This window comes from Carassius auratus, chromosome 15, assembly GCF_003368295.1.
Source record: "Carassius auratus strain Wakin chromosome 15, ASM336829v1, whole genome shotgun sequence".
NCBI classification, from domain to species: Eukaryota; Metazoa; Chordata; class Actinopteri; order Cypriniformes; family Cyprinidae; genus Carassius; species Carassius auratus.
In genome coordinates this window covers 12,044,158-12,070,712 of record NC_039257.1, presented here as the reverse complement: position 1 = coordinate 12,070,712, position 26,555 = coordinate 12,044,158, and the positions used below count along the sequence as shown (strand labels likewise).

The following is a 26,555-nucleotide window of genomic DNA, read 5'->3' as shown; positions in this document are numbered from 1 at the left end:
AGGTAACTCCAGACTGTTTTTGATCATCCTGGAGGTGATCATTGGCTGAGCCTTTGCCATTCTGGTTATTCTTCTATCCATTTTGATGGTTGTCTTCCGTTTTCTTCCATGTCTCTCTGGTTTTGCTCTCCATTTTAAGGCATTGGAGATCATTTTAGCTGAACAGCCTATCATTTTTTGCACCTCTTTATAGGTTTTCCCCTCTCTAATCAACTTTTTAATCAAAGTACGCTGTTCTTCTGAACAATGTCTTGAACGACCCATTTTCCTCAGCTTTCAAATGCATGTTCAACAAGTGTTGGCTTCATCCTTAAATAGGGGCCACCTGATTCACAGCTGTTTCTTCACAAAATTGATGACCTCAGTGATTGAATGCCACACTGCTATTTTTTTGAACACACCCCTTTCAACTAATTCAACTAATTGCCCAATTGCACAGCCTTAAGAGCGTGCATATCATGAATGCTGGGTCTCATTTGTTTTCTGAGAATCTACTGAACCTACTGGTAACTTGTTTGCCACGTAGCAATAAAAAAATATACGAAAAACCTTGATTATTCTGGTTAGTCACATTGTACTGCTATTATTTTGAACAATACTGTATAAAAGAATACATAAAAATTACAAATGAAATCAAACAATGCCACTAAGAATAACTACTCATACAGTATTAAAATACATTTTGTATTCTGTGTCATTATACTATGAGCTGTAGGACTGAAATGCTTGACCTTATTGACAGTGGAAGGCATGCCATAAATAGTCAGGTTATGGCATAAATAGTCAAGTGATTAGCTGTATTTATGTTAAGTAGCCTAAATCAGTAAAAGTATCACAATGTATTTCTAATACAGGAACGGTACCTTTTACACAAGAAAATTATTCAATAAATACATAAATTAATAAATATGCTGCGAGTTTAAACCCCCCAATGGTAGACCCAAAGTAACACCCTTGGTTGAAAGAGTACTCGGTCTCCGACTGATCACCTAAAGAAAGAAGGTAATATCAAGACACAAGTTAATAGAAGGCTCTGGCCTGGTTCATTGTTGCTCACTGTAGTAAAACAAATCTTCACATGCATAGTTGTAACATTTTTTCATTAAACATAGTGTATGTATTTAGATACAGTCAAGTCCATAAATATTTTGTACACAGGCACAATTTTTATTATTCTAACTGTTGACCAAAACATATTCAAGTTACAGTTATATAACAAATGTGGGCTTAAAGTGCACTCCCTGTGCTTTAATGTGAGGGTATTCTCATCACAATTGTAGTGAAAGTAAAGTGAAGTAAAGGTTAAGCAATTACAGCTCTTTAATATGTACCTCCCCCTTTTTTACAAGGGAGCTTAAGTAATTGGACAGTTGACTCAAAAGCTATTTCACAGACAGATGTGGGCTATTTCTTAGTTATTTCTAAGTTAACCAGGTAAAAGGTCTGGAGATGATTTTAAGTGTGCCATTTGCCTTTCCATCATGCAGACAAATAGCTCCCCATGCAGGTGAGACAGGTTTGTCAGGCTGCAAAAACAAATCCACCAGAGAGATGGCAGGAACATTCAGAATGGCAGGAACATTCAGAATGGCCAAATCAACCGTTTGGTACATGTTTAAGAGAAGACTTCACCAGATAAAATACAGCGGGCTCACCACAAGGTGCAAACAAGGCCAGAATTAGACTTGCGGAAATGACGATGCGACGAGAGGCTGGGGAGCGAGCACCGGCATTTCCCCGGAGGGTGTACCAGAAGCGACGCACGCCAGAAGGATGAACTAAAGCCAACGGAGCCACCACCCTCTCCCAATCGCGCCTCGCTGGCGGCTGTGCCGTCCATTTGAAGCCACCACGAGAGGCCGTCCGTGTACAGCCCTGTTGGACTCTGGAAGTGCGGTAAGCCTGGTCCAGTGCTCCCTGTTTCCCCCACGGATGGGAACCAAAGCCCGCCTCACCATCACCTGTGTCCATGGGGACACCCAGAACGTACCCACCTGGTGGGGGACTCTCTCCACGAGGACCAGCACCTGGCCACTGGAAGTAGGCGTAGTCAGGGACCTGCCCATGCCCATCCTGTTGGGAAGAGACTGGCCAGGCTTTGACCAACTGCTCACCCAAGTCACCTGCCCTGCCAGCCCTGCCGGGAACCACCATAAGAGGAAGAACTTCAGCCGAGGTCCCCGACGGCGCCCTGTCCTCCTGGTTTCGGACAGCGCCCGAGATGGTGAGTCCCCCCCCCCAAAGTTCTAACCTTTTCTATGATGTGTTCCAGCAGGTGCGGGGTGGGGGAAATTTTATGAAGGAGCAGCTCGGGGATGATCGGCTGAAGCACTGCTGGAAGCAGGTGAGAGTGGTTGAGGGGAAAGAGGTCCAACCACCACCACACCCAACCCCACACTTCGTGATCCAGAATGGCCTGGTGTACTGTGTCGCGCAGCGAAGGGGGGTGGAGGTAAAGCTGTTGGTAGTCCCACGCACAAAGACACAGACAATCGTCGAGCTCGCCCATTCCCATCCTATGGCGGGCCACCTAGGGGGCGCAGAACACCACTCAACGAATCCGAGGCAGGTTCCATTGGCCCGACATGGAGGCGGAGATCACGCAGTTTTGTCAGGCTTGTCCGGACTGCCAACGGACGTCGCCACAAACTCCTCCCCCAGCTCCGTTAATCCCGCTGCCCATCATTGAGTTGCCCTTTGAGTGGATAGGAATGGACCTTGTAGGGCCGCTGCCAAAGTCCGCCCAGGGACACGAACACATATTAGTCATTGTGGATTATGCGACCCGATACCCCGAAGCCATTCCACTGCGCAAAGCCACATCCAAGGCCATGGCCCAGGAGCTCTTCCTACTGTGCAGCTGGGTCGGCATACCCCGGGAGATACTGACCAACCAGGGCACCCCCTTCATGTCCCGGACGATGGCTGACCTCTGCCACCTCCTGAAGGTAAAGCAGCTTCGGACCACCGTGTACCACCCTCAGACCGATGGGCAGGTCGAAAGGTTTAACCAAACATTAAAGCAGATGCTCTGCCACGTGGCAGCGGACGACCGACGGGATTGGGATCAAATGCTGCCGTACGTCCTCTTCGGCATCCGGGAAGTCCCCCAGGCTTCCACAGGATTCACACCATTCGAGCTTCTGTTTGGGCGGCAGCCCCGTGGCTTGCTCGATGTCGCCAAAGAGGCCTGTGAGCAGCAGCCGACCGCCCATCGGACCACGATCGAGCATGTGAGGGAGATGAGGGAAAGGATCGACCGCATCATGCTCCGCGTCCGGGAACACCTGGCGGACGCCCAAGAAGCTCAATGTCGACGATATGAGCTGGCGGCCCAACCACGGGAATTCCAGCCAGGTGATTACGTCCTAGTCCTCGTCCCAACAGCAGCGTCTAAATTCCTCGCCAAATGGCAAGGCCCATACATCATCGCGGCGAAAGTGGGGCCCGTGACTTACAGAGTACGCCAGCCGGGGCGCTGGAAGGAAAGCCAACTGCACCACATCAATCTCCTAAAGCGCTGGGAGGGGACGAGGACTCACCTGTCGGCCGCCCAGAAGACGGAGCTCCAACATCTGTTCGGTCAGTTCTCTGATGTGTTCTCCCCACGTCCCGGGTAACCCGCCTGCTGCAGCATGACGTACACACACCGCCAGGGACCATTGTACGACAGCAGCCCTACCGAATCCCGGAGGCACGGCGACACGCAGTCGAAGGGGAGGTACGAGAGATGCTGAAGCTAGGGATCATTGAGCCCTCCCGCAGTCCCTGGTCCATTCCCATAGTCATGGTCCCAAAACCGGAAGGCACCCTTCCAGTTCTGTAACGGCTTCCTCCGCCTAAACGAGGTCTCAGAATTCGATGGATACCCGATGCCCCGTGTCGATGAGCTGCTGGAGTGGCTGGGGAGAGCCCGGTTCATGTCCACGTTCGATCTCTAGCATGGACATGAACCGGGGCTATTGGCAGGTACAGTTAACGGAGACTGCCAAACCGAAGACCACCTTCTCCACCCCCACTGGCCACTGGCAGTACCGGGTTCTCCCCTTCGGGCTGCAAGGGGCTCCGGCTACCTTCCAGCGGATGATGGACATCGTGCTGAGACCCCATCAAGCTTACGCTGCAGCCTACATCGATGATGTCATCATCCACTCGGAGACCTGGGAGGACCATCTGGGGCGGCTCCGGAGGGTGCTTCTCGAGCTGCGGCAGGCAGGGCTCACCGCCAACCCAAGAAATGCCACCTCGCCCTACCTAAAGCAAAATACCTCAGTTTCCAGGTGGGCCGGGGCCTGATCCGTCCGCAACAGGGAAAAGTGTCAGCCATTCTCTCTATCCCTTCTTATTGCAGACGGATGCATCCGACAACGGGTTGGGAGCCGTACTATCCCAAGCACAAGACGGTGAGGAGCACCCGGTGGTCTACATCAGCCGAAAGCTGTCCACAACAGAACAACGGTACGCGGCAGTGGAGAAGGCGGCGCTGGCCGTCAAGTGGGCAGTCCTGGAGTTGAAATACTACCTACTGGGACGGAAATTCACCCTCGTCACTGATCACGCCCGGTTACAGTCGATGGCACGGGCTAAGGACACCAATGCCCGGGTGACGTGGTGGTTCCTGGCGCTCCAGGACTTCCACTTTGATGTGCGACATCGAGCTTGAACCGCCAACACCAATGCAGATGGACTCTCCCGCCTGTGGACAGCTTTCGCAGGTCTGTCAGGTACTCTTCCTCCCCCAGCCCCCACCTCCCCCCTCGCCCGAGGAACCAGGACGGCGCTTAGGGGGCGGGGGTGTGAGCCATGTCCCGGGCACCTATCAGCGTCACCCTGGCAACGAGGGAGATTCACCTGCACGCGATCACAGCCGGCTGATCGGTCCCAGCTGAAGCGGATGAGAAGAGGACCATAAAAGCTGCGCCTAAGGGTGACACAGGGAGAGAGGATCTCCAGACGACAGTAACTAATGTTGTGTCTCTTGTCCCTCCAGAAAGCTGCGGATCGACCAGCCCGCCACCCGAGCACAGGACACCAAGTCCCATTGCACTCAGCCGGCCGGCAAACAGGATCACGTGGCACTGAGGACGAGCACCTGACACTACTGGCAACGTCACGGTTTAAAAGCACCTGTCAATAAATACACCCTCCGGGGCTTCACTTTTGCACTAAACCCTGTCGTGTGATTCTTCAGCCCGTGACAATATATATACTAGAAAATGCAATACATCTATCATGAAAATAGTTGTAACATTTGTTAGTGGTTACTATAACCTTTAATTAGACAATAGTGAGTAATATGATTAATAAAATGAGGACACCAATAAATAATATGGCATGGCTTTGTGTCAACAATATACAAAAAACAAGATAAAATATTAATAATACCAAAAATTTTGTGAATTATACGTTTTGCTATTTATCTAATGAAAACTGCATTAAACTACACACCGTCACCTTTAAATTTTTCTGAATATTAAAATAAAATCTTACTTGTTTGGTAGTAATCATACACTTTGACCACTGCTGGCTTGAGATTCTTCACTGGAAGAACCCGTTTCATTTGCATCTTGTAATTCATAGAAATATGTTTTGGAATCTGCAAGAGGATAAACAAAAAATACATATATACAGTACCATTCATGGAAATTATGGAATACATGTTAATTATATAAATGTTATTATTTACTTACCTCTGTTAAATAAACTATGACATGGTCTTCTTTTGTGTCAACCCGCTCCACATACTTCTGAGCAAGGACTTCTGAACTAATTGACGTTGTAAGCTATAGGGAAAATAGAATTGCTAATGTGAAAATATGATGATGATGAATAGGTGTTTTTTCAGTTTTTGCAAATTAAAGCTATCATGAAAAAAAAAAACAGTAGTAAAAATGTGTAAAAAAAAATGTGTGTCTTCTTAATGCACAATAACTTTATACACCTAAACTTACCGATGATGTGTCAGCTGTGAATCCTGATAAAAGTTTAATATCCACAATGAGCATGTTAGTCGTCTCCTGGGGACCATGATATCTTTAAAAGATAAATGTACTGCCCTGATTTAATGCTTATTATGATTTTAAATTTATCCAAGCAATTATAGAATTTTACAACTAAGATTATCAAAATTTTTAGGCATTAAATAAAGAGGTATCTATATATAATAAAAGAAACAGTAGCTATAAAAAAATCTAAATCTGTTTTTACTTGACATTGAAGTTCATAAGGAAATTTTGTCCCAGTGTTTTGGAATCTTCCTCAATCTTTGCATCAATGCTCAGTGTTTTAGCTTCAGTAGGAGTGGGAATGTTGTAGAACTGAGTTACCTGAGAATGTCAACATTAAAAGAAAAAACAGCAGCAAAATGTTAAGAAAGAAAAGAGAGCGACTGAGTCAATGAAGCTGAATGCACTACAGACCTGCAGAGACACACAGGCTGAGCCATTCACTTCAATGCTGTATTTGGCTGGGACGTCCTGCAGCTGCTTCTCCTGGTACAGTAACTTATTGTCCTGATTGACATCAAAGAGGTGAGTGTCTGCTGCTGACTGTACAGTCACTGTGCTGGAGCCGTCAGAGCTGAACACTTTGGTGGCGTACAAAGACAGAGCCTGAAGAGCCACCACTGTGTCCTGTGGTGGAAAAATTCATTTAACATTGCTTCTGTATATATAAGCATGTGTTTTCTTTTCTTTACTGTGTGGGCTCAGAAGGGTGATGCCTGGGGGGGAAAACAGATGTCTGAGAATGACCTGAGGGGGTCATTGGGCCATATAGTGGGGGGACGATGTCTGAGGATGACCTGAGGGGGTCACCTAAGTCCTAAATGTGTGAGAAACAGCCCATAGAGAGTGTTCCTTGTTATGTGTGGAATTTTACAGCTGCTGAAACTGTGTAACCTTGGAAGAGCAGAGGTATATAAGGTGGAGGACTGCCCTCTTCCTGGGTCGGTTTCACTCTGCAGGAACTCAAGTGTTGCTGTATGACTGTCTGACCTTCTTTGCAAAGAATAAAAGCTTTCTTTTTAATTATACCTGAGAATGAGTCTGTCTCTTATGCTGATGAGAGTTGATTTAAATTTTGCCACGACAGTCCTGAGAAATAAATGTGTTCAGTAATGTGTCTTTTACCCATTATTCAGCAATCATGTGTTTGATTTGAGCAGTCTGAGTCACCTGTGTGGAGGAGAATCCTCCATAGGCATTCTGCTGCTTCACAAGCCAGCTGACAATCCTGTTAGCAAAGCCCAGATCAGCTGTAGTGAGTGAATCAGCAGAGAGAACAGCTAGCAGCACATATGAGCTGATCTCCACTGCCAGAGAATCAGAGTCATCAGCAGATGCAGACTGAGACCAGTGTAGACGAGACCCTTTAGGACACATGGGCAAAAGAGACATGGTAACTCAAAAAAAATAAAAAAGGTGTATACATATATATATACATACATACATACATACACACACACACACACACACACACACACACACACACACACACACACACACAGGTCCTTCTAAAAAAAATACCATATTGTGATAAAAGTTCATTATTTTCCATAATGTAATGATAAAAATTTTACTTTCATATATTTTAGATTCATTGCACACCAACTGAAATATTTCAGGTCTTTTATTGTTTTAATACTGATGATTTTGGCATACAGCTCATGAAAACCCAAAATTCCTATCTCAAAAAATTAGCATATCATGAAAAGGTTCTCTAAACGAGCTATTAACCTAATCATCTTAATCAACTAATTAACTGTAAACACCTGCAAAAGATTCCTGAGGCTTTTAAAAACTCCCAGCCTGGTTCATTACTCAAAACCGCAATCATAGGTAAGACTGCCGACCTGACTGCTGTCCAGAAGGCCATCATTGACACCCTCAAGCGAGAGGGTAAGACACAGAAAGAAATTTCTGAACGAATAGGCTGTTCCCAGAGTGCTGTATCAAGGCACCTCAGTGGGAAGTCTGTGGGAAGGAAAAACTGTGGCAAAAAACGCTGCACAACGAGAAGAGGTGACCAGACCCTGAGGAAGATTGTGGAGAAGAACCGGTTCCAGACCTTGGGGGACCTGCGGAAGCAGTGGACTGAGTCTGGAGTAGAAACATTCAGAGCCACTGTGCACAGGCGTGTGCAGGAAATGGGCTACAGAAAAGCAGCACTGGACTGTTGCTCAGTGGTCCAAAGTACTTTTTTCGGATGAAAGCAAATTTGGCATGTCATTCGGAAATCAAGGTGCCAGAGTCTGGAGGAAGACTGGGGAGAAGGAAATGGTCTGGGGTGCCATGTCAGCTGCTGGTGTTGGTCCACTGTGTTTTATTTTGGAGCATTTCATGCTTCCATCTGCTGAAAAGCTTTATGGAGATGAAGATTTCGTTTTTCAGCACGACCTGGCACCTGCTCACAGTGCCAAAACCACTGGTAAATGGTTTACTGACCATGGTATTACTGTGCTCAATTGGCCTGCCAACTCTCCTGACCTGAAACCCATAGAGAATCTGTGGGATATTGTGAAGAGAAAGTTGAGAGACTTAAGACCCAACACTCTGGATGAGCTTAAGGTCACTATCGAAGCATCCTGGGCCTCCATAACACCTCAGCAGTGCCACAGGCTGATTGCCTCCATGCCACGCCGCATTGAAGCAGTCATTTCCGCAAAAGGATTCCCGAACAAGTATTGAGTGCATAACTGAACATTATTATTTGAAGGTTGACTTTTTTTGTATTAAAAACACTTTTCTTTTATTGGTCGGATGATATATGCTAATTTTTTGAGATAGGAATTTTGGGTTTTCATGAGCTGTATGCCGAAATCATCAGTATTAAAACAATAAAAGACCTGAAATATTTCAGTTGGTGTGCAATGAATCTAAAATATAAGAAAGTTTAATTTTTATCATTACATTATGGAAAATAATGAACTTTTATCACAATATGCTAATTTTTTGAGAAGGACCTGTATATAAATAAAACAACTATCTTACCTTCTGAAATAGCAACATCCTCCAGTTTCTTGAAAAGCTGCTGTCGAGTGTCTGTGTCTTTAGCCAGACTGAAGGTGTAGGCGAGCAGAGCAGTGGTGTAAGTGTTTTTGACATCCTCAATGACAGACCTCAAGCAGGACAAACCTTTACTGACGACAGGATCCTGAGACAAAAACAGAGAAACAGCAGCTGGGAGCGTAATTTTTCTGAGTTTATATTGTGTTTCCTGTAGATGAACTTACTGTTACTGGAGTTTCTAGTTCAAGTAGTGATGCAGTAATGTAGGCTGTGATAGTCACATTATCATTCACTCCACCCTGCAGTTTATATTAGAGGAACATTAAGTAAATCATTTTTGTTACAGATAGATTGTTTCTGTGATAATGTTTAGTGACCAATAGCACACCTTCATTCTGTTGTTGAACAGTCTTCCCTGTTGGATAAAACAGCCGTCTGAATCCCGTCTGCTTATTAACCATTCCTTTGCACTCTGAATAATTTGTGGATCAATAAATATGTATTTCTGCGCTTTTCCAAAAGACCTCAGGACAAAGGCAGTCAACCTGGTGTTTTAAAGTTTTAAATTAAATAATATAATTAGTTGTTTGAGTTGATTAAATCTGTACATAAATTATTGAAACTAAATACCACCTATCTGCTTACTATTTTAACTTTGTAACTATTTCGAAAAAAGTGAGAGTAAAAAGTTAGAAATATTTACCATGTATTCTCATCTCCATGTCCAAATGTGCTGTATCCACCACTAGTATGTCTGTAGTTCAGTTGTCTCTGGTATCCTGTTAAGTTTGATAGTGATTAAATGTTTAGGTTGATTAAGTGTGTCTGACGTCAAAAGTATCAAGACTTATTTTCTTGACCTGACTCATTTCTCTCACCACTCTTAAGGAAGCCGGTGGCTCTGTCTCTGATGGCTGAAGTGAGCTGCTCTGTGTCTTCCAGATACTGCAGAATGTAAATATTGGGAGAAAGAATAGCCATGTTTTGTTCTCCACAGCCGTACGGCATCTGTAGTAATCCGTGAAGATTTGTCAATGCACGACCCAGTATGTCCCCTTAAAACCAAACACCATTGAAACTGATTACATTTTAAAAACCCAAACCCAAACTCCTCATTTCTGCTTGTGTATGTAAATGTTACCAATGACAGAAACAGAGGATCTGGCTGATCCCTTTATCACATCTTTAGGAAGATTCAGATCCACTTCCTCTGTGAGACTGTCACCTATGAACCAGAGAGACAGAAACACATCAGTGATCAGCAGAGAAACACTATGATGCTAAATATTGTCTGCAGACAAACCCTTTGGACACAGTAACCAGCTGTAGGTCTCTGTCTTCTCAGTTCCTTCAGCCTGCAGCATAAAACAGTAACATCAACACATCATACTGACATAAGCAGCATTAGGATCATGAAGAAATGACGTCTGAGAGCTGTTTGACGTGCGCTGACCTGCACAAGCAGACTTCGTGTGACTGTGTCAATGCGTCCTCTCTCTGGCACGCTCACAATCTCATTGTCACACACAGTCTGGGACGACTCAGCCTCTGCACTGACTGTAATATTCAAGACTCCTACAACACAAGACATGTACGTGAAGATACAAACATACACAAACACCGAGAAACAATGATTCAGACTGGAAAACTCACCAAGAACAGAAGGAGTGAGGATCCATTTAAAGGTTTTTGTTCCATTAGCACACAGACAGGATGAATACTGTTCCTCAGAGGAGGCTTTGAGAGTGTAGTCTGAGGAAGGAGCTGGAGTCACTTTAACCTGTCAATCAAACACACATGATTAGTGGCAGATTTGATATGATTGGATAAGACTGAGTCTGAAGTCTCACCATGATGCACTTGGACAGATAGTTGAAGACAGTGGCCTTCAGCTCAAAGATCTCCCCACGGATGATGGAGTAAGGCAGAGAGAGCTCCAGGAAGAAGGGCTGGAAAACTGTCAGCTGAGCAGGAGGAGCCAGACCCAGACCTTTGGAGGACAGACAGAAGGCCTCCGTCTCCCAAGAGGTGATGGTGTCAGGAACCGTCAGAGGAATGTGAGCTGATCCAGAGTCCCTGTGTTGATATTACAAAAGTATTTGATTGGCCTTTTAAGACGCTGTTTTGCTTTTACAACATTCAGCACAGATATAAAACACTGACTATCTGATTCACAGTAGGTCTCTAGTTTGTCTAATTTTCATCAATCTGAATGAATCTAATGAAAGTTGTGTTTATATGAATCTAAAACAGTCCAATTCACACATTCATTTACATGTGAATTTATATATTCTTAGACTGTAAAAAATGAATCATTGGTCTTGTAATTTTCATAAAAAAAAAAATTAAGGTGATAATTAAAAATAATGTGTGGATTTCATTAAAGAAATTGTGATTCAGTGTTGTATAGAAAATGTTGAAGACTTTTTACTTATAAAACCTATTTGTGCACTGTAAGTCGGTTAAGATAAAGGCGTCTGCTAAATGCATAAATTTATTTATTTTAAGAGAATTAGCTCAATTAGGTGATTGTTAGTTCCCAGCATGCTTTGCATATGGCTGGATATGGGGAGTACATCTGGAAATTAAATGCTATTTTATGTTTTTGAGAGAAGGGAAGGATCTATTATTGTTTAATGTTCAGTTATGTTTGACAATTGTAATAGTTTCTGTTACATTGAAGTTTCCATTGCACAGTGCTATCGTTACCACTGTGCAGATGAGTAGAGCTTATGGTTATGGATAATACTCCTCTAAGACATCAATCCTTGTTTAATGAGCAGTAGCTTTGCTAGTATTAGTGCAGGACTTTTCCAGTATTTCTCAAGTATTTTCCCGCTTAAGCTGTTTTGCTGTATACAGTATTGTAAATGTATAAAATAACAAAATACAAACAGACCTCACTCAAAATTACAGACTTTTTTTAAGAATAAATTTAAAATGAATGAAAACATTTCCCTAATTGTATTAAATTAATTGTGTCAGAGATTAATTAATTTAGGCGATTTCACATAATTTATTCAGGTAAAATCCATTAAAAAAAAAAATCAAGCCTGAAAAAATACTCAAAAATATTATGTGTAACATTGTTACCTAGTAATTAGCTCATTACATTTTTTAAAGTGTAACAAAAACTCATTGGATGTGCAGTGCCAAGAGAAGCATTACAGTTATTGTGGTTTTAGTATGATATTAAATGATGTTGACAGTTGACAATATTGTCACTAACCCAACTGCAGCAAGTTGCCAAATCCATGTTTCAGGAAAGAAAGTACGAACTGTCACTTCAACTGAAGAGTCTCCCTCATTCATATTCAAATCCATTTCAGAATCATATGATATTGAATCACCAACTGAAATAAAGCACAGGTAAAGATGTGACACTTGAATCAGGACATGTAGCAATTTAGTACACAAATACTCTATATCACATTATATACTTTCTGAAATATCTAAACTGTATTCTGTGTTCACAACATTAAACCCTACAATATGTTATTTTACAATGACACCATTTTCCCTTTTATTGTTTATACTGTAACTATTTATTTCAATTTTTTGTAATATACATTATAAATTTAAATGTAATATAAATTTAAATCTGCTTTTTTAAATCATGGGGCCAATTAATAATTTATACATAAAGAAGTTGAATCGAACAAAAATGTAAATGAAAAAAGTGTAAAAAAAGAAAGAAAAAAACTAACTGTTTGGATTCTAACTTATCAAATAGTATGAGGGGCCTTCCAAGCCATAATTCATTCTGGCACTCTCACACACTTATATTCTACTTTCACATACCGCATTTTCCGGACTATAAGTCAAACTTTTTGCATAGTTTGGCTGGTCCTGTGACATAGTCAGGTGCGACTTATTTATCAAAATTAATTTGACATGAACCAAGAGAAAACATTACCGTCTCCAGTCGCGAGAAGGAACTCTATGCTGCTCAGTGCTCCTGTAGTCTACACTGAGTAGGATAGAGCGTCCTCTCGCGGCTGTAGACGGTAATGTTTTCTCTTGTTTCTTGGTTATAAATAAATGCGACTTATAGTCCAGTGCAACTTATATGTGTTTTTTTCCTCGTAATGACGTTTTTTTGGAGTAATGCGACTTATACTGAGGTGTGACTTTGGCTATAGTCCAAAAATATGGTACATATATTTTTGCATGGACACACATTCTCCTTTCACATTTATATATTCTTGGATTCACACACATACATTCTCCTTACAAATACATATATTCTTGCATTCACACACATACATTCTCCTTACATATACTTATATTTCTACTCTCACACACACATTAATTCTCCTTTCACATACATACATATGCACACATACGTGTATATAATGTATGTATATGCGAGAGAGAGTATAGTGGAAACAGAGACAGTATAGTGGAAACAGAAGGAGTATAGTGGAAACGTAAGGCGTTTAGATGAAACGGAATACGTTTAGTTGAAACAGGGTCACTGGGACAGGTCTTGATCAGCATGGCTGAGGTAGATGAGGCAGCCACAGAAGTATTTCAGCAAGCTATCTGGGTTTAAAAATAAATAAATAAATATTATCATCGTTACATGGCCTCGTCCTTTGAGCGAATTGTGATTGAGGACACTGTAACACCAATGAGCGGATGGTATTCAACCATCTGTTCCATATTAATGAATCCTGACCCTTTGACACATTCTACACTCAAAGACCAGAATGTGAACTAAAGAAAAAACAAGGACCTTCGTTTTACAACCCTCTTACAACATAACTCACCACCCTGGGCGCCGCCATGACGGCAATGTCCTGGCGTGGATGAGAGTTATAACGCCTTGGAGACTATCCAGAGATGCGATATCGAACTTCAAAAGGGAAGACAAAACCCTTTTTGATCACACATTCCAGCGAAACAGACGCACCCACACTCAAAAGACGCACACACATTCAAAAACAGGCACAAGCATTTTTGGCTAGCCCATGGACCTTTTTACTTAAACTACCTCTAAATGTATTTTAATGTCTCCCTTTTTGTGCTCAAAAGTATGCATGTGGCATAGTGGAATATATGAATGCTACTGTGTGTTTAATGCAAACTTTATATGCATTTAGTTAAGAATAACTCTGTATCTCTGTATACGGGATTGGTAAAATCATAGTTCTTGGTGTCTGTATAATCGTAAAAACACGACTGTAACGAATCTTGATAGCAAATTACAAAAAGATGCATTGTTTCAGAGGAACGATCTTGCTTAAGAATTTTTTTTAATTTTTTCATTGCCATAAATTAGACCAGTGGGGGGAGATCAGCAAACAAAGAAGATTTTTCCCGCCTCAGTTTGTTTACACTTCATTGGCTCATACTGAAAAATAGGTGTAAACCTGGTTTTACGTCAAAGCTCAGGGAAACCTGTATTCTGGGCATTCCGCCAGAGAGAAAAGAGGATTCCCAGCTTTGCAACCGGACTTCAAGAAGTTCTCCGTTTATTCTTCTTTAATTTTCGTTTCTTTATTGTTTCTTTAAGTTCTCCGTTTATTCTTCTTTACTTTTCGTTTCTTTATTTAGTTTTTCTTTATTGTCTTCGGATATTTGACTTCATTCAATTGTTTTCACGAGCCAAACAAACTTAAGTCTAATCATCTTTTGGCAAAGTTTACCTTTGCGTTAACCATCGAGCTCACGCATCATCTGCTCTTGAAAGAACCGCGGTGAGGCCGCACGGATGGACAATTTGAGCGCAGCTACACACAAGAGCCAGATCAAAGCAAGTACTTTCTTATATCGCAACTAAAATTGCTGTTTAAGGTTGTCTAGCCTATTCCATGTTTGTGAAATTATTCAATGACTTGGGGTCTCTTGGAAAGTTAACTGTTTGAAATTGCCAAGCTGAGATTGGTTTTCACTTTCACTTTCTCTCCCTCTCTTTATCTCTCTCTCTCATTTATCTCATTATTATTCTTGTTCGTTTACCTTGTTTAAATTGTATTTTCGTTTTGCTATATAATCATATTTACTCCGTGTGAATTGTAGTTATGTACTCTTTAGTCTGTTTTTATTAAATCCTATAATTTGCTTGAATTGAATTGTTTTATTGCTCATTGAGATCGAAGTCCCTGAATCGTGTGATCTACGCTACGAGCTTTGTTTTATATGAATTAATTTCAGTAATCTTAGTAGTACAGACACAGAAAATATTGTTTTTTCCTGGTCAGAAGATTAATATTTCTTGGAGTTTGTAAGAAGGGTATTTTTATTGAATTTTGATAAGGAAGTCTAGCTTCCAGTTTGCTGGACGAACAGATTGTCTAGAGTAACTTAAATTAATTCTAGTAAAGGTTACCTTTAAATGATTAAATATTCCCTCTTTGGGTAATTTAATATTTGTAAGCAATAAGCACGTTATATTCATAGACTCATGAATATTCACTTCATTTGAGTTAATTATTCCCCAGAAAGTGATTGTTGCTACAACACTGGCTCAGCCTCAGTCGTGTTAGCAGATAGACGTATTATAATTAAGCGCCCAAGTGTTTTATTTTTTTATTTATTTTTTCACTTAATTTAGGAAGTGAATTAAGTGGGAGGTTGCAAGTTAGGGACAGCGATATCTTTATATTAATTCAAATCATAATTATGTAATTAGGGTGAGGTTAATATGGATGTATTTCTGAGGAGAACTGACTGTCTTCAGAAAATTTTCGATGGCATTTTCTTTTTCCTCTTAAATACAATACACCTCTTATTTGTTAAATACACATTAAAGGAGTGTTAATTAGCGCAGCTCTGCATGCAGCAATAACTCAGTGCTAGACTACTGTTCTACAAGCGCCACCTGCTGTCAGAGATTGAATTGCCATTTTCATCAGAATCAGAAAGAGCTTTATTGCCAAGTGTTTACACACAGAATAAAATTTGTCAGGAGTTTCCAGTACAGAAAGTACAAACATAGTGCAGAAACACATATAATTAAGGTAATAAAACTAATAATAATAAATAGTAATAATAAAATATTCATTCATAAGTGCATCCTTAACTTAAATGGTTCAGGTCATACTTAGAAGGGAGAGGCTATTATGTGAGTCTAGGAGAGCATAAGTCTAAGTGGACGTCCATGACATGCAGAGTCCCACAAGGCTCAATTCTTGCACCGCTCTTGTTTAACCTGTATATGCTTCCACTGAGTCAAATAGCTATGCTGATGATACCCAGATTTACCTAGCCTTATCTCCAAATGACTACAGCCCCATTGACTCCCTCTGCAAATGCATTGATGAAATTAATAATTCTGGATGTGCCAGAACTTTCTTCAGTTAAACAAGGAAAAAACTGAAGTCATTGCATTTGGAAACAAAGATGAAGTTCTCAAGGTGAATGCATTCCTTGACTCTAGGGGTCATACAACTAAAAACAAGTCAGGAATCTTGGTTTGATTCTGGAGACAGACCTTAGTTTCAGTAGTCATGTCAAAGCAGTGACTAAATCAGCATACTATCATTTAAAAAACATTGCAAGAATTAGATGTTTTGTTTCCAGCCAAGACTTGGAGAAACTAGTACATGCCTTTATCACCAGCAGGGTGGACTATTGTAATGGGCTCCTCAGCCTCAGCGTCCTTCCCAAAAAGACCACTAGACAGCTGCAGCTCATCCAGAACGCTGCTGCCAGGATTCTGACTAGAACCAGAAAATCTGAGCATATCACCCCAGTCCTCAGGTCCTTACACTGGCTTCCAGTTACATTTAGGATTGATCTTAAAGTACTTTTACTCGTTTATAAGTCACTAAATGACCTAGGGCCGAAATATATTGCAGATATGCTAACTGAATATAAACCTAACAGAGAACTCAGATCACTAGGATCAAGTCAGTTAGAAATAACAAGGGTTCACACAAAACAAGGGGAGTCCGCCTTTAGTTACTATGCTGCCCGCAGTTGGAATCAGCTTCCAGAAGAGATCAGATGTGCTAAAACACTAGTCACATTTAAATCTAGACTCAAAACCCATCTGTTTAGTTGTGCATTTATTGAATGACCACTGTGCTATGTCCAAACTGATTGCACTATATTTTCACTGTTTTATTTTATATAAAATCATTTTCTAACTGTTTTTAAATTGATTTTAAGTAAACGTTTTAATCATTTTAAAAGTTTTAAAATTGCTTGTTTTATTTTTTTTCTTATTTTTCATGATTATTTTACTTTCTTTGATGTAAAGCACTTTGAATTACCATTGTGTATGAAATGTGCTATATAAATAAACTTGCCTTGCCTTGCCTTGCCTTAACTGGAATAGTTAGACCTACCTGAAAGACCTGAAAAAGCATGGTTCATTTCAGTTTTATCTTTGAACTATTGTACCTATCGGTGCAAAATGGTTATTATTTATTACAATACAATGTTGCAGTCAACAATGAAAACAATAATTCTAATTGATTGATTGATTGATTGTGGCAAGTACTGTGAAAATTTTGTCAGGGCAAGTAAAGAAATTCAAACCACTGACCGAACCGGACAACTAGTAAATTTCCTTAGCCTAAAGCCCTGTAAATACCATCAGTGTCTTAACACTTTACACAGATCTGTAGAACACATAGGTTAGATAACAATATTCTAAAGTTAAAAACTTAAAATATGTACTTGAAAAGAAAACAGGATGATGTTGAATAGCACAACTGTAAAACTGTGAAGAAGAGCTGAGTCTTGCACATGTATTTCCTGGTCTGAGAGTGACTTCCTGCTTAAAAAGGACAGTAATTGATACCAAAAAAAGGTAAAAAATATATGAATGTAAAAGGAGAATATGTGTGTGTGAGAGTAGAAATGTATGTATGTGAAAAGAGAATGCAAGTGTGTGAAAGCAAGAATATATGCATGTGAATGGAGAATGTAAGTGTGTGAGAGTCCCAGAAGGAATTATGGCTTGTATGGCCCCTCATAAAATAGTTTGAAGAAACAGATACACGGTCAAAATAATAAAAAGTATAATAATAAGTAAAATAAGAATATAAAAGCCAGCAAACTAAACTTTAACATGTTATCTTCATACATTTACACTTTTCTCACAGAATAAATGGGCCTTTACATTTTGGGTGGTGCAGCTCTTTCGAGCAGTTCTTTGATGTCACAAATTTTGAAAACTGCTGATTTTACAGATCAGACAACTGTCACCATAATCACAAAACAAATAAAGAGTCATACATATGTGCTTTTGCAGTGAAAAATTGGTTAATAATGGTGAATTCCAGTCATATTAAATTATTGAGAGCAAATGTATGTCTGAATGAACACATACATATATACAGTAACAAATATTACCTGGATAATAATCAAAGGCCATATATGTTGGACACAGAGAGACTCGCACAGCCAAATTTGTTGCCATTTTCATACCCACACTCTGTCCAACAATGATGAACCACATGTAACAGAAAAAAATAAATTAAAAATAGTTGTAGCTCTCAGATTAAGAGGTATTTTAAGCATATGCATTGATATATTTATGCATGTAGTTACTCACCTAATCTACTGCAGTTACACATATTAATCCATTTGTTACCTTTAAGGATTCATAGGCTTTGTCAGCTTGATGGGGTTTCATATCCAGACACTCCTCCTCACCATCTTCAACGCTGTAAGGATAATCTGATACTGATTGTACTGGCAGCATATTGAAGATCTGTGATGAGAGCACATTCACAATAAATAACCATCATCTCTAGAGTCTACTAACTGTTGTACACACGACAGTTTTAATTATAGCAAAAGAAAAAAGTAATCTCTTGGCCTATAACAAAATCCTCCATACTTCTATTTCGTGACCGATGTTTTGTTTTGTGCTCTGCTCTGTTCTTCCACATTCTGTGTTTACCTACATCCTACATCATCCGCTAAAACGCCACTCTTTTTTTGAACAAATGTACAACACCGGAAGCTAGAGATTACGGTTTATAAAGTTATAAATATGGATATTTTTCTTATACAAATGCATCGATTCACTTCAGAAGGCCTTTATTAACCCACCGGAGCCATGTGTAGTACTTTTTATGATGAAATGGATGCACTTTATTTTGCGTAAAAATTGTAACCTTTAAACAATAATGGTGAACATATTAGACACTAGCATCTTAAAGCCTTTACACCTTGTCAGTATCCAGACGATTTCCTGACTCCAGGATCAGGACGCTCTGATCTACAGCACTGAGGCCGCACAGTGAACCAGGCTGAGCTGAGAGATGGAGAGTGTTTTTCTCACCAGGAACTGCTCTAGCAGGAGAAAACTGCAGAGAAACCTGTGACGACAACAGTAGGGTGAGTCATTTCAGTATTGAATCAGAATGACCGTGACTGTGTAAATGGGCAGATTTTTTTTCAGGGTGCTTTAAAAAATAATGTATACCTTGTTTTTGAAACACTTTTCAATGTCAAATGTTGTGCTACGAGCAACAACATTTTCACTGGGCAGAACACAGTAGGCCAGAATCTGCACTGCAGGAGCTAGATCTGCACCAACAGACAGTTTGAATGACATTGTGCCACTTGCTGCTCCATTAGAAGACTTGACTTCAACCTTCTCATATCCATGATGAACGATCACTCCTCTGGACAAGACCTGAAACAGACAGATGACACTCCAATGACAAACTGACCAGTGCAGCCAGTTAATACTGTTAACAAACAATGAATTCAACAGTGTATCAGTGTACATTCTGCACATTCTCACCATATAGACAATGTCAGTTTTGAAGTCTTTAGCAGTCTCTCCAATAAAATAATACTTGATGGTCACTGTAAACTCAGCATCACACTTTAATGGTTGCTCAATGTTTTCTATGATTAGTTCACTTAATGATGGGGTGTATGGAGTGGCAGACTGGAAAAGATTAACTGTTTTTCTGTCCGTAGAAAAGGAAGGTGTTTTGTAACCATCATAATGAAACGTTGGATACACAATTGCCTGGAAAAAAAGAAAAAGAATGCGCCAATATTTTCATGTTATCAAAATATTAACTGATCAAACACTTGTTGGATGAGCAGCAACTGTCATACCATCAGATTAATGTCTTCTTTAGGAAGACTAGATGTATTAAGAGAGAAGCTGACCAGTCCATCGCTATCTGTAGTGAGATTTAGGAGCATATTTGAGGACCAGGTTCCCCCCAAAAGATAAACTACTTTGTTTTGTATTGGTGCGCCTTTGAAATTTGAGAGTTTGATCTGTTTAAAAATAAGATTTTGAAGGAATGAATGATTCTGTACATATCAATCAATGCTGTTAAACTGAGACAACATGATTTTAGACTTACTTTTCCTTCTATAACTGATCCATGTTCATATGTTTTGGGTAGGTCAGTAAGTGTGCATTTGCCGATTTCATAAGTGAGAGAAATAGTTTCTGATTTTGTCATGGTGATCTCTATGAATTACAAATATATGGAGTGTGAAACTTGCATTTTAATGAAATCATATTTTAAAATTAATTTCAGTTATTAATAGTTCACCTGTTCCTTCTTCTGTGACTGTTGCTTCAACATGAAGAGAATTTTCTAGTTCATCCTCATATGTGGAGTTTAAAAAGGCAGATAGATCTAAGGTATGGATGGCACAGCCTGTACTTTTCATCTAATGGAAATGAATGAACACAAACACAATACATTAGAGTAATTTAATAATCTGGATTTAGGAAATAAATGCCACATGCCACTTTTGGTACTGCACTGACAAACCTCAGTGGTTTCATTCACACATATTGGACTGTGTTTATCACCCCAGTAAGAGTAGGGTGGAATATCAAGACACACTTTCACCCATGATTTACCAGATAAAGGCTGCCCGTATGTGTATCTGTAAAACATGTACAAGTCAAAGAAGGACTTTATGCTTTTAATATGTTTAAGTTAAGATGCTACTTACTTTGCACAAACTTCAACTGACATTGACTCATCATCTATACTCACTGTCTTCGGTGCCGTCACAGTAACTTCAAACTTAGGCAAAACTATGAAAGTGGATGAAAGTTATAGATATTATTAATTGCATCATGATTTTTTTTTTCTGAAACTTGTCCCATGCCAATAATGCAAATAATTTGTTATGACTTACCATATTTTTTCACCTCAAAATCATGTGATATCATCCTGTCACCAATGTAAGCCTTCAGTTTGTATATGCCTTGACAGCCTTCCGGGTTTAATTCATAAGAACGCTGCAAAATCCACCTTGTTGAAGAAACATTTGTCCATTGACCAATTCTGTTACCTTTACTGTCCTATTTAATACCAAACACAAAGTGAAGTTAGTAACAGCCAACTACACATATTCTGCCCAAAAAATAAGAAATAAATAATTACCAGGGTTGCCAGGTTTTCACAATAATGCTAAAATTATTATTATTATTATTATTTTTTTTTTTTTTGCGGGTTAAATTCACATGCCAGGGGAACCCAGCCCAAAAAATTGAATTTAATGTCAGGTATTGGTGTCACTTAAACCCGCAAAAAAGAAAAGCAACCCACAAGTGTTAAAATACCTGGCAACATTGATAATTACGGAAAACACAATAACTGCAAAAATAAAAGTCAGTGTTGTGCTTGTCATGAATACAGAAGGTTTGTGTTCTTACCTCAAGTATCACTGTACTATACTGTAAGAAAAGCAAAGTGTAATTAAATAATTGGTAAAACTTACATGACTAAAAGCCAACATGTTTGTGTTGAACATATTTAAAAATAAAGAAGAGATAAATAAATCACAACCTGCTGATCAAGCGGTGAAAAGTTTTTATCCATGGTAACAACTCTAAAATTCACTGTGAAAACAAAAATGTGTGATAAACATAATTATAATGTTTTTTATTGTGATAACCAATATTTCAGATCTAATGGACTGCTAATCCTGATTGCACCATCCAGTTTGTCCTGAATAGAGTCTTGGTTTATCTTGCTTAAAATGTTTCGATGCTCATGATTCACTCAAGATTATATTCATTATCTTACGTTTCACACTGTGCATTTCTAAGTCCTGAGTTTAATGGTCTATTTGCATATTTGTGGAGTCAGTGTCATTGACTGCAAGAATACACTAGCATGACGACCTGTTTACACAACGGCTCCCGTTCTGCACATCCTCGTTTTATTGCAGACTGTACTATCAGGTTTTTCCTGGATGGACGTTTATGGTGACTAAAAAGATAAGAATAAAACACACTCTTCCTGCGTGTTTTCCATCAACATTTGACATTTTTCATTCAAAAGCTGAAATGACTGTTTATACAATGCACGGTATATCTGTGACTGCCCGAAGCTCGTAAATAAAGAGGCACGTGATTGGGCACCTTTTTTTATAAGCACTGCATCGTTTTACACTGTACACATTTGACACTTTGTCAACATCAGCATTCAACTTTTTTAAAACTTTGAACAATTCACAGCTCACCTGTCTGTCCTGGAATATAGATGGGTTTATCAGTCTGGATAAAGGTCAGAGGATGGTAAGATCTGAACATGACTTTTCTCTCTTCAGACATCTTTAAAGACTCTCCTTGAAGTTCTACCTTCATTTTCTGAACAGATTCTGCTTCTATCAGAGGAGCCTGATGAGAAATAATATCATGTATTCACAACCTCTGCAAACAGACTATCTCAAAAAACTAGATGATGAAACAAATATTTATTTATTGTAATGTGCTGATGGCAGACCTTGAAGTTAAAGCAGCGGTGAAACTCTTCCTCAGCTTTCTCCTGCAGCAGTAAAGTGCTCTGGTTACCATCAACCAGATAAATGTTCATGACAAGGCTTTCATTGGGCTTGAGAAGACTTGCACACAGTCTGGCCTCAGATCCTGACTCGATCACTGCAGGAAACGTCACCATGAAAGATCTGTAAAGATATGATAAGCATTCAATCATTTTGAGTAGTACGTTTTTGTTTTGTTTTTTTAATTCTGAAATGGATTTTATTGCAAAACATCAAAGTTAATGTGTTGATTTAGTTTCCCATTTTTTAAATGAGAAAAAGCTTCAAGATGATTTACATATGATGATTTTTTTTATTTTTTATAGAAGCAATACTTACGGCCCTGACATTTGTCCATTGACACAGACAAGAAGGAGAGAGAACAGAAGGAGCTGTTTCCAACAGGGGCTAATGTTCAGATCCATGATGACGAGTGATATCCAGGTCTTGACATAAACTGAGCCGTCTCTTATAAAAGGAGTCTCATGCTAAAGGTGGACCATCAAAAATATTTATATTTATCATTTGATTAATGATTCAACCATGCATGTAGGCAATAACGTTTGAAAACCTGTGCAATATAAGCACTACTAAAACCTGAAAAATACATCTGTGCTACAGTAAATATTAGGGATGTCAAATTTCGATTATTTCCATGATCGATCGTCGTTTAAATTAACGATCAATTAATCGATTAATCGTTAACCATAATACTGCAAAATGCGTCTATTGCAGGCACGCAGTCAGCGGTATGACAGGATGTGCAAAAGCCACACACACACACAAAACGCTTTCTCACTTGAATTAAAGAGGTTTTAGTCTGAATAAAATGCTAGTAGCAGGATTATAAAATGAATAGATGCGATTATGATCATTTGATAAAATGAAGAGAGCGCGCCATACTTTTGAGGTCATTTTACTTTGTTGACTGTTTCCAATCCCGCACGGAGAACGCTGAACGCGCCTCTTTAAATGGTTTTGTGGTGCTCGTTGTTGTATTTTAAAGCACAATTGCAATGTTTTCAACTGACATTATTGTATAAAATTATCCGAAATGTGGAGCGCGTGTGACTGCGCTGCACATTAAGTGAACTACATCGGCGCTGCTGCACCAAAACACAGTTGCTCACATTAATTTGATCCTGCTGGATTCTGTCCTAGAAAATGTCAGATTTTTAAAAATCCGGCATACAGCGCATTAGATCGTGACAGTGCATGCGTGCAGACGAGGATGAGCGAGCGCGGCTTTGGCTAGATTTATTTGGAGGTTATTGCTCATGTCTCATTCGGCACAAATCGAAATGTTTCCATATTCGCAATGTATTTGAATGTTAAACTATTATTTATAATGTAAACTAGGCTTGTACTTAACACGCATTCGCATATAGACGGAAAAGATGATCCTCTTCATATGAGCAAAAACGTCCTTGGCATAACAGCAGAGTGGACCGTAAACTGAATGCTCCAGGAATGTGTCGGTCACAGCGCCTATTAATCGCTGTTTTGAATCCAGCAATTATTTATTTAGAAATGATAAGATCTGATTATGACAAGTGTGGTATAAAAGCTTTGTTTATTAGAGGAATAATAGGTTAACTGGAAAATGTTAGATCGCGACCATGCTTTTGGACCCCATAGTCTTCATTTACGCGGCTTTGTTCTGGTTTGCCGGTTGGTTACGAATTTCCACAAATTCAGTATATTTAGGCATTGTTTCTTTTCCTAAATCTTCATAGTCTAACCCTCTAATTTCCCAGGTTTATTTTATTATCTTTCGCTTTTAATAACTGTTTTCGCATCTCTTACTGTGGTAAACATTGGAAGGGAAATTAAAGATTTCATGAATTAAGAATTCGTTCGATTTATTAATTTGTTCCCTTATTTCACTTAAATCATGGGTTATTTAGGGAACAAAATTAATGAAACATGGACAATTGCCACATTAATAATTCTTAGGAATGAATTAACAAGTTGTAGGAATGAATAGACTACCTGTCCTATCACTGTGTCCCGCAGCCCTGCAAAGCGCACGATATAAAACAGTTATCTGATGAAATGATTAGTAACTACATTTCTATTGCATTTAATGTTGAATAACTTATGTTGTTTCTATTTTAATGTACTTTAAAGTTTAAATCACATTAAAAGCTTAATTTGTACATTGTGAATGATTGATGATGCTTTTATATATCGTCACCGTCACTCACAGCCGCTCGCACGTGTTGAGTGCGCATGAGCCGCACGCAGCCCAACATTGAATCGGTTAACCGACCATCGATAGCCTTAATCGATTGCATCTCTTATCGACAATTAATCGATCATCGATTAATCGTTGACATCCCTAGTAAATATTAAAATTTATGCAGCTAAATATAAAAGACACATTATGTTATAAATATAGCTATTTAGAAAAATGTAACAGTGAAACAACCTTCAAGTTATACAATGAATTTATGCTGCCGTTATATGAGAAAATGTATATTTATTTCTATATTTTATTTTAGATTGTTTTTCAATGGTAACATATACACATCATCATCATCTGAACAAACTACACACACACGCACACACACACATAATACTCCTAGGGCACTTTCCAGAGTCAACAAACAATACTGAAATCAAGGGTCAAGAATCCCCTACACCCACTCAGAGTAAATGTTTCTTCATATCTGCAAATCCTTGGACCTCTTCTCATATAGGTTCTGAAACCTCAGAAGCTCATTATTTTTATTTATTTTTTAAATCTGATAATACTCAAGATACGGGCTGCAACAAAATATTATTTTGATAATCAATTAATCTAATGATTATGATTAATCGACTAATCGTTGATTATTTCACTGATTAATCAGTAGAATTTGATTATTCAGCTTTTGCAATTAGTTAAAATATTGAGTTATACATACTGTAACGAATAAATGAAGGTAATTAGCTTTTGAAAATCATTTTATGTAATTACAATTATTATACAGTTAATTAATACAAATAAATGTATTTGGCACTAAATGAGATAATACAGATAAACTCTCTCATTCACCATTTAGTTAGACATATGAAAAAGTAACTGAATGACATTATTCTGCATGACATCTCCTTTTTTGTAAGTCATATAGATATGAAACAAAATAAAGGTAAGGGATGATATGCTTTATTTTGGGATAAACTATTTTATTCAAGCACAACCTTCACAGTTGGGGGTTCAATGCCTTGCTCAAGGGCACCTAAGTCGTGGTATTGCCAGCCCAAGACTCGAACCCACAACCCTAGGGCTAACCACTAACCCACGACTTACCTGACTTTCACTTAAATTAAATAATATTTTTTTCCCACTAATAAAAATATTTTATCATTAGCAGGGTTGGATCAGAATATTCGATAATTCGAATATGCGTTCAGTGGGTTGGCATTTGATTTTAAATTTTGAGATTAATTTTTAAGGAAATTTCAGCAATGGATTTCCATCACCGAAAGACACTTGCTGTAACTCTGCTACAAGATTTATTTAAAAAGAAAATGGTGCACCCCATTCTTCAAAAAAAATTCTGCTGAGGTTTCAAATGAATGGAAATGATGAGGAAGCTGGTTGGTTGGTTCTTGTCACATGACTTGTGGTGCACTTGCGGCGTTATGAAAAGTTGAGATGTTTTTAACTCAATGTAGTGCAGAAACGCCTGGAAAAAACCAGCACGTCGCACCACACGCACGTGGTTTCTATTATGAACGCGCCTACATTTGAAATAACGAAATTGAGCGAGCAAAAGTCGCGATATGTGAATGTCCCCTTACCCCTGATTTCCACTGCATGTGTCAGCAGCGCAT

The 26,555-nt window shown here is 39.3% G+C and overlaps 1 protein-coding gene across 1 annotated transcript; it reads right to left on the bottom strand.

Annotated features, from left to right (window-relative positions):
* Window positions 1-595: 595 nt before the first annotated feature.
* LOC113115108 (alpha-2-macroglobulin-like) lies at window positions 596-26,555 on the bottom strand. The gene is made up of 35 exons (XM_026282398.1): window positions 26,523-26,555; window positions 23,073-23,221; window positions 22,697-22,877; window positions 22,434-22,590; window positions 21,755-21,807; window positions 21,622-21,642; window positions 21,102-21,267; window positions 20,913-20,997; window positions 20,726-20,843; window positions 20,501-20,621; window positions 20,306-20,415; window positions 20,049-20,216; window positions 19,723-19,956; window positions 19,399-19,611; window positions 19,142-19,291; window positions 18,559-18,678; window positions 18,318-18,399; window positions 12,238-12,361; window positions 10,859-11,084; window positions 10,662-10,788; window positions 10,462-10,583; window positions 10,312-10,363; window positions 10,150-10,233; window positions 9,887-10,063; window positions 9,712-9,787; window positions 9,397-9,553; window positions 9,233-9,307; window positions 8,991-9,153; window positions 7,176-7,369; window positions 6,420-6,632; window positions 6,208-6,326; window positions 5,952-6,033; window positions 5,691-5,783; window positions 5,491-5,596; window positions 596-989 (listed from the first exon to the last, which is right to left on the bottom strand). The coding sequence occupies exons 1-35, from the start codon at window positions 26,538-26,540 to the stop codon at window positions 880-882; spliced, it is 4,446 nt and encodes a 1,481-aa protein (XP_026138183.1). The 5' UTR covers window positions 26,541-26,555; the 3' UTR covers window positions 596-879.

Bases quoted from the DNA above. Each gene is read 5' to 3' on its own strand.
- LOC113115108 (XM_026282398.1), bottom strand. The intron at 22,878-23,072 runs GTAAGTATTGCT...ATATCTTTACAG, and splicing joins AATGGACAAATGTCAGGGCC to ATCTTTCATGGTGACGTTTC. The intron at 7,370-8,990 runs GTAAGATAGTTG...TGTGTCCTAAAG, and splicing joins GGATGTTGCTATTTCAGAAG to GGTCTCGTCTACACTGGTCT.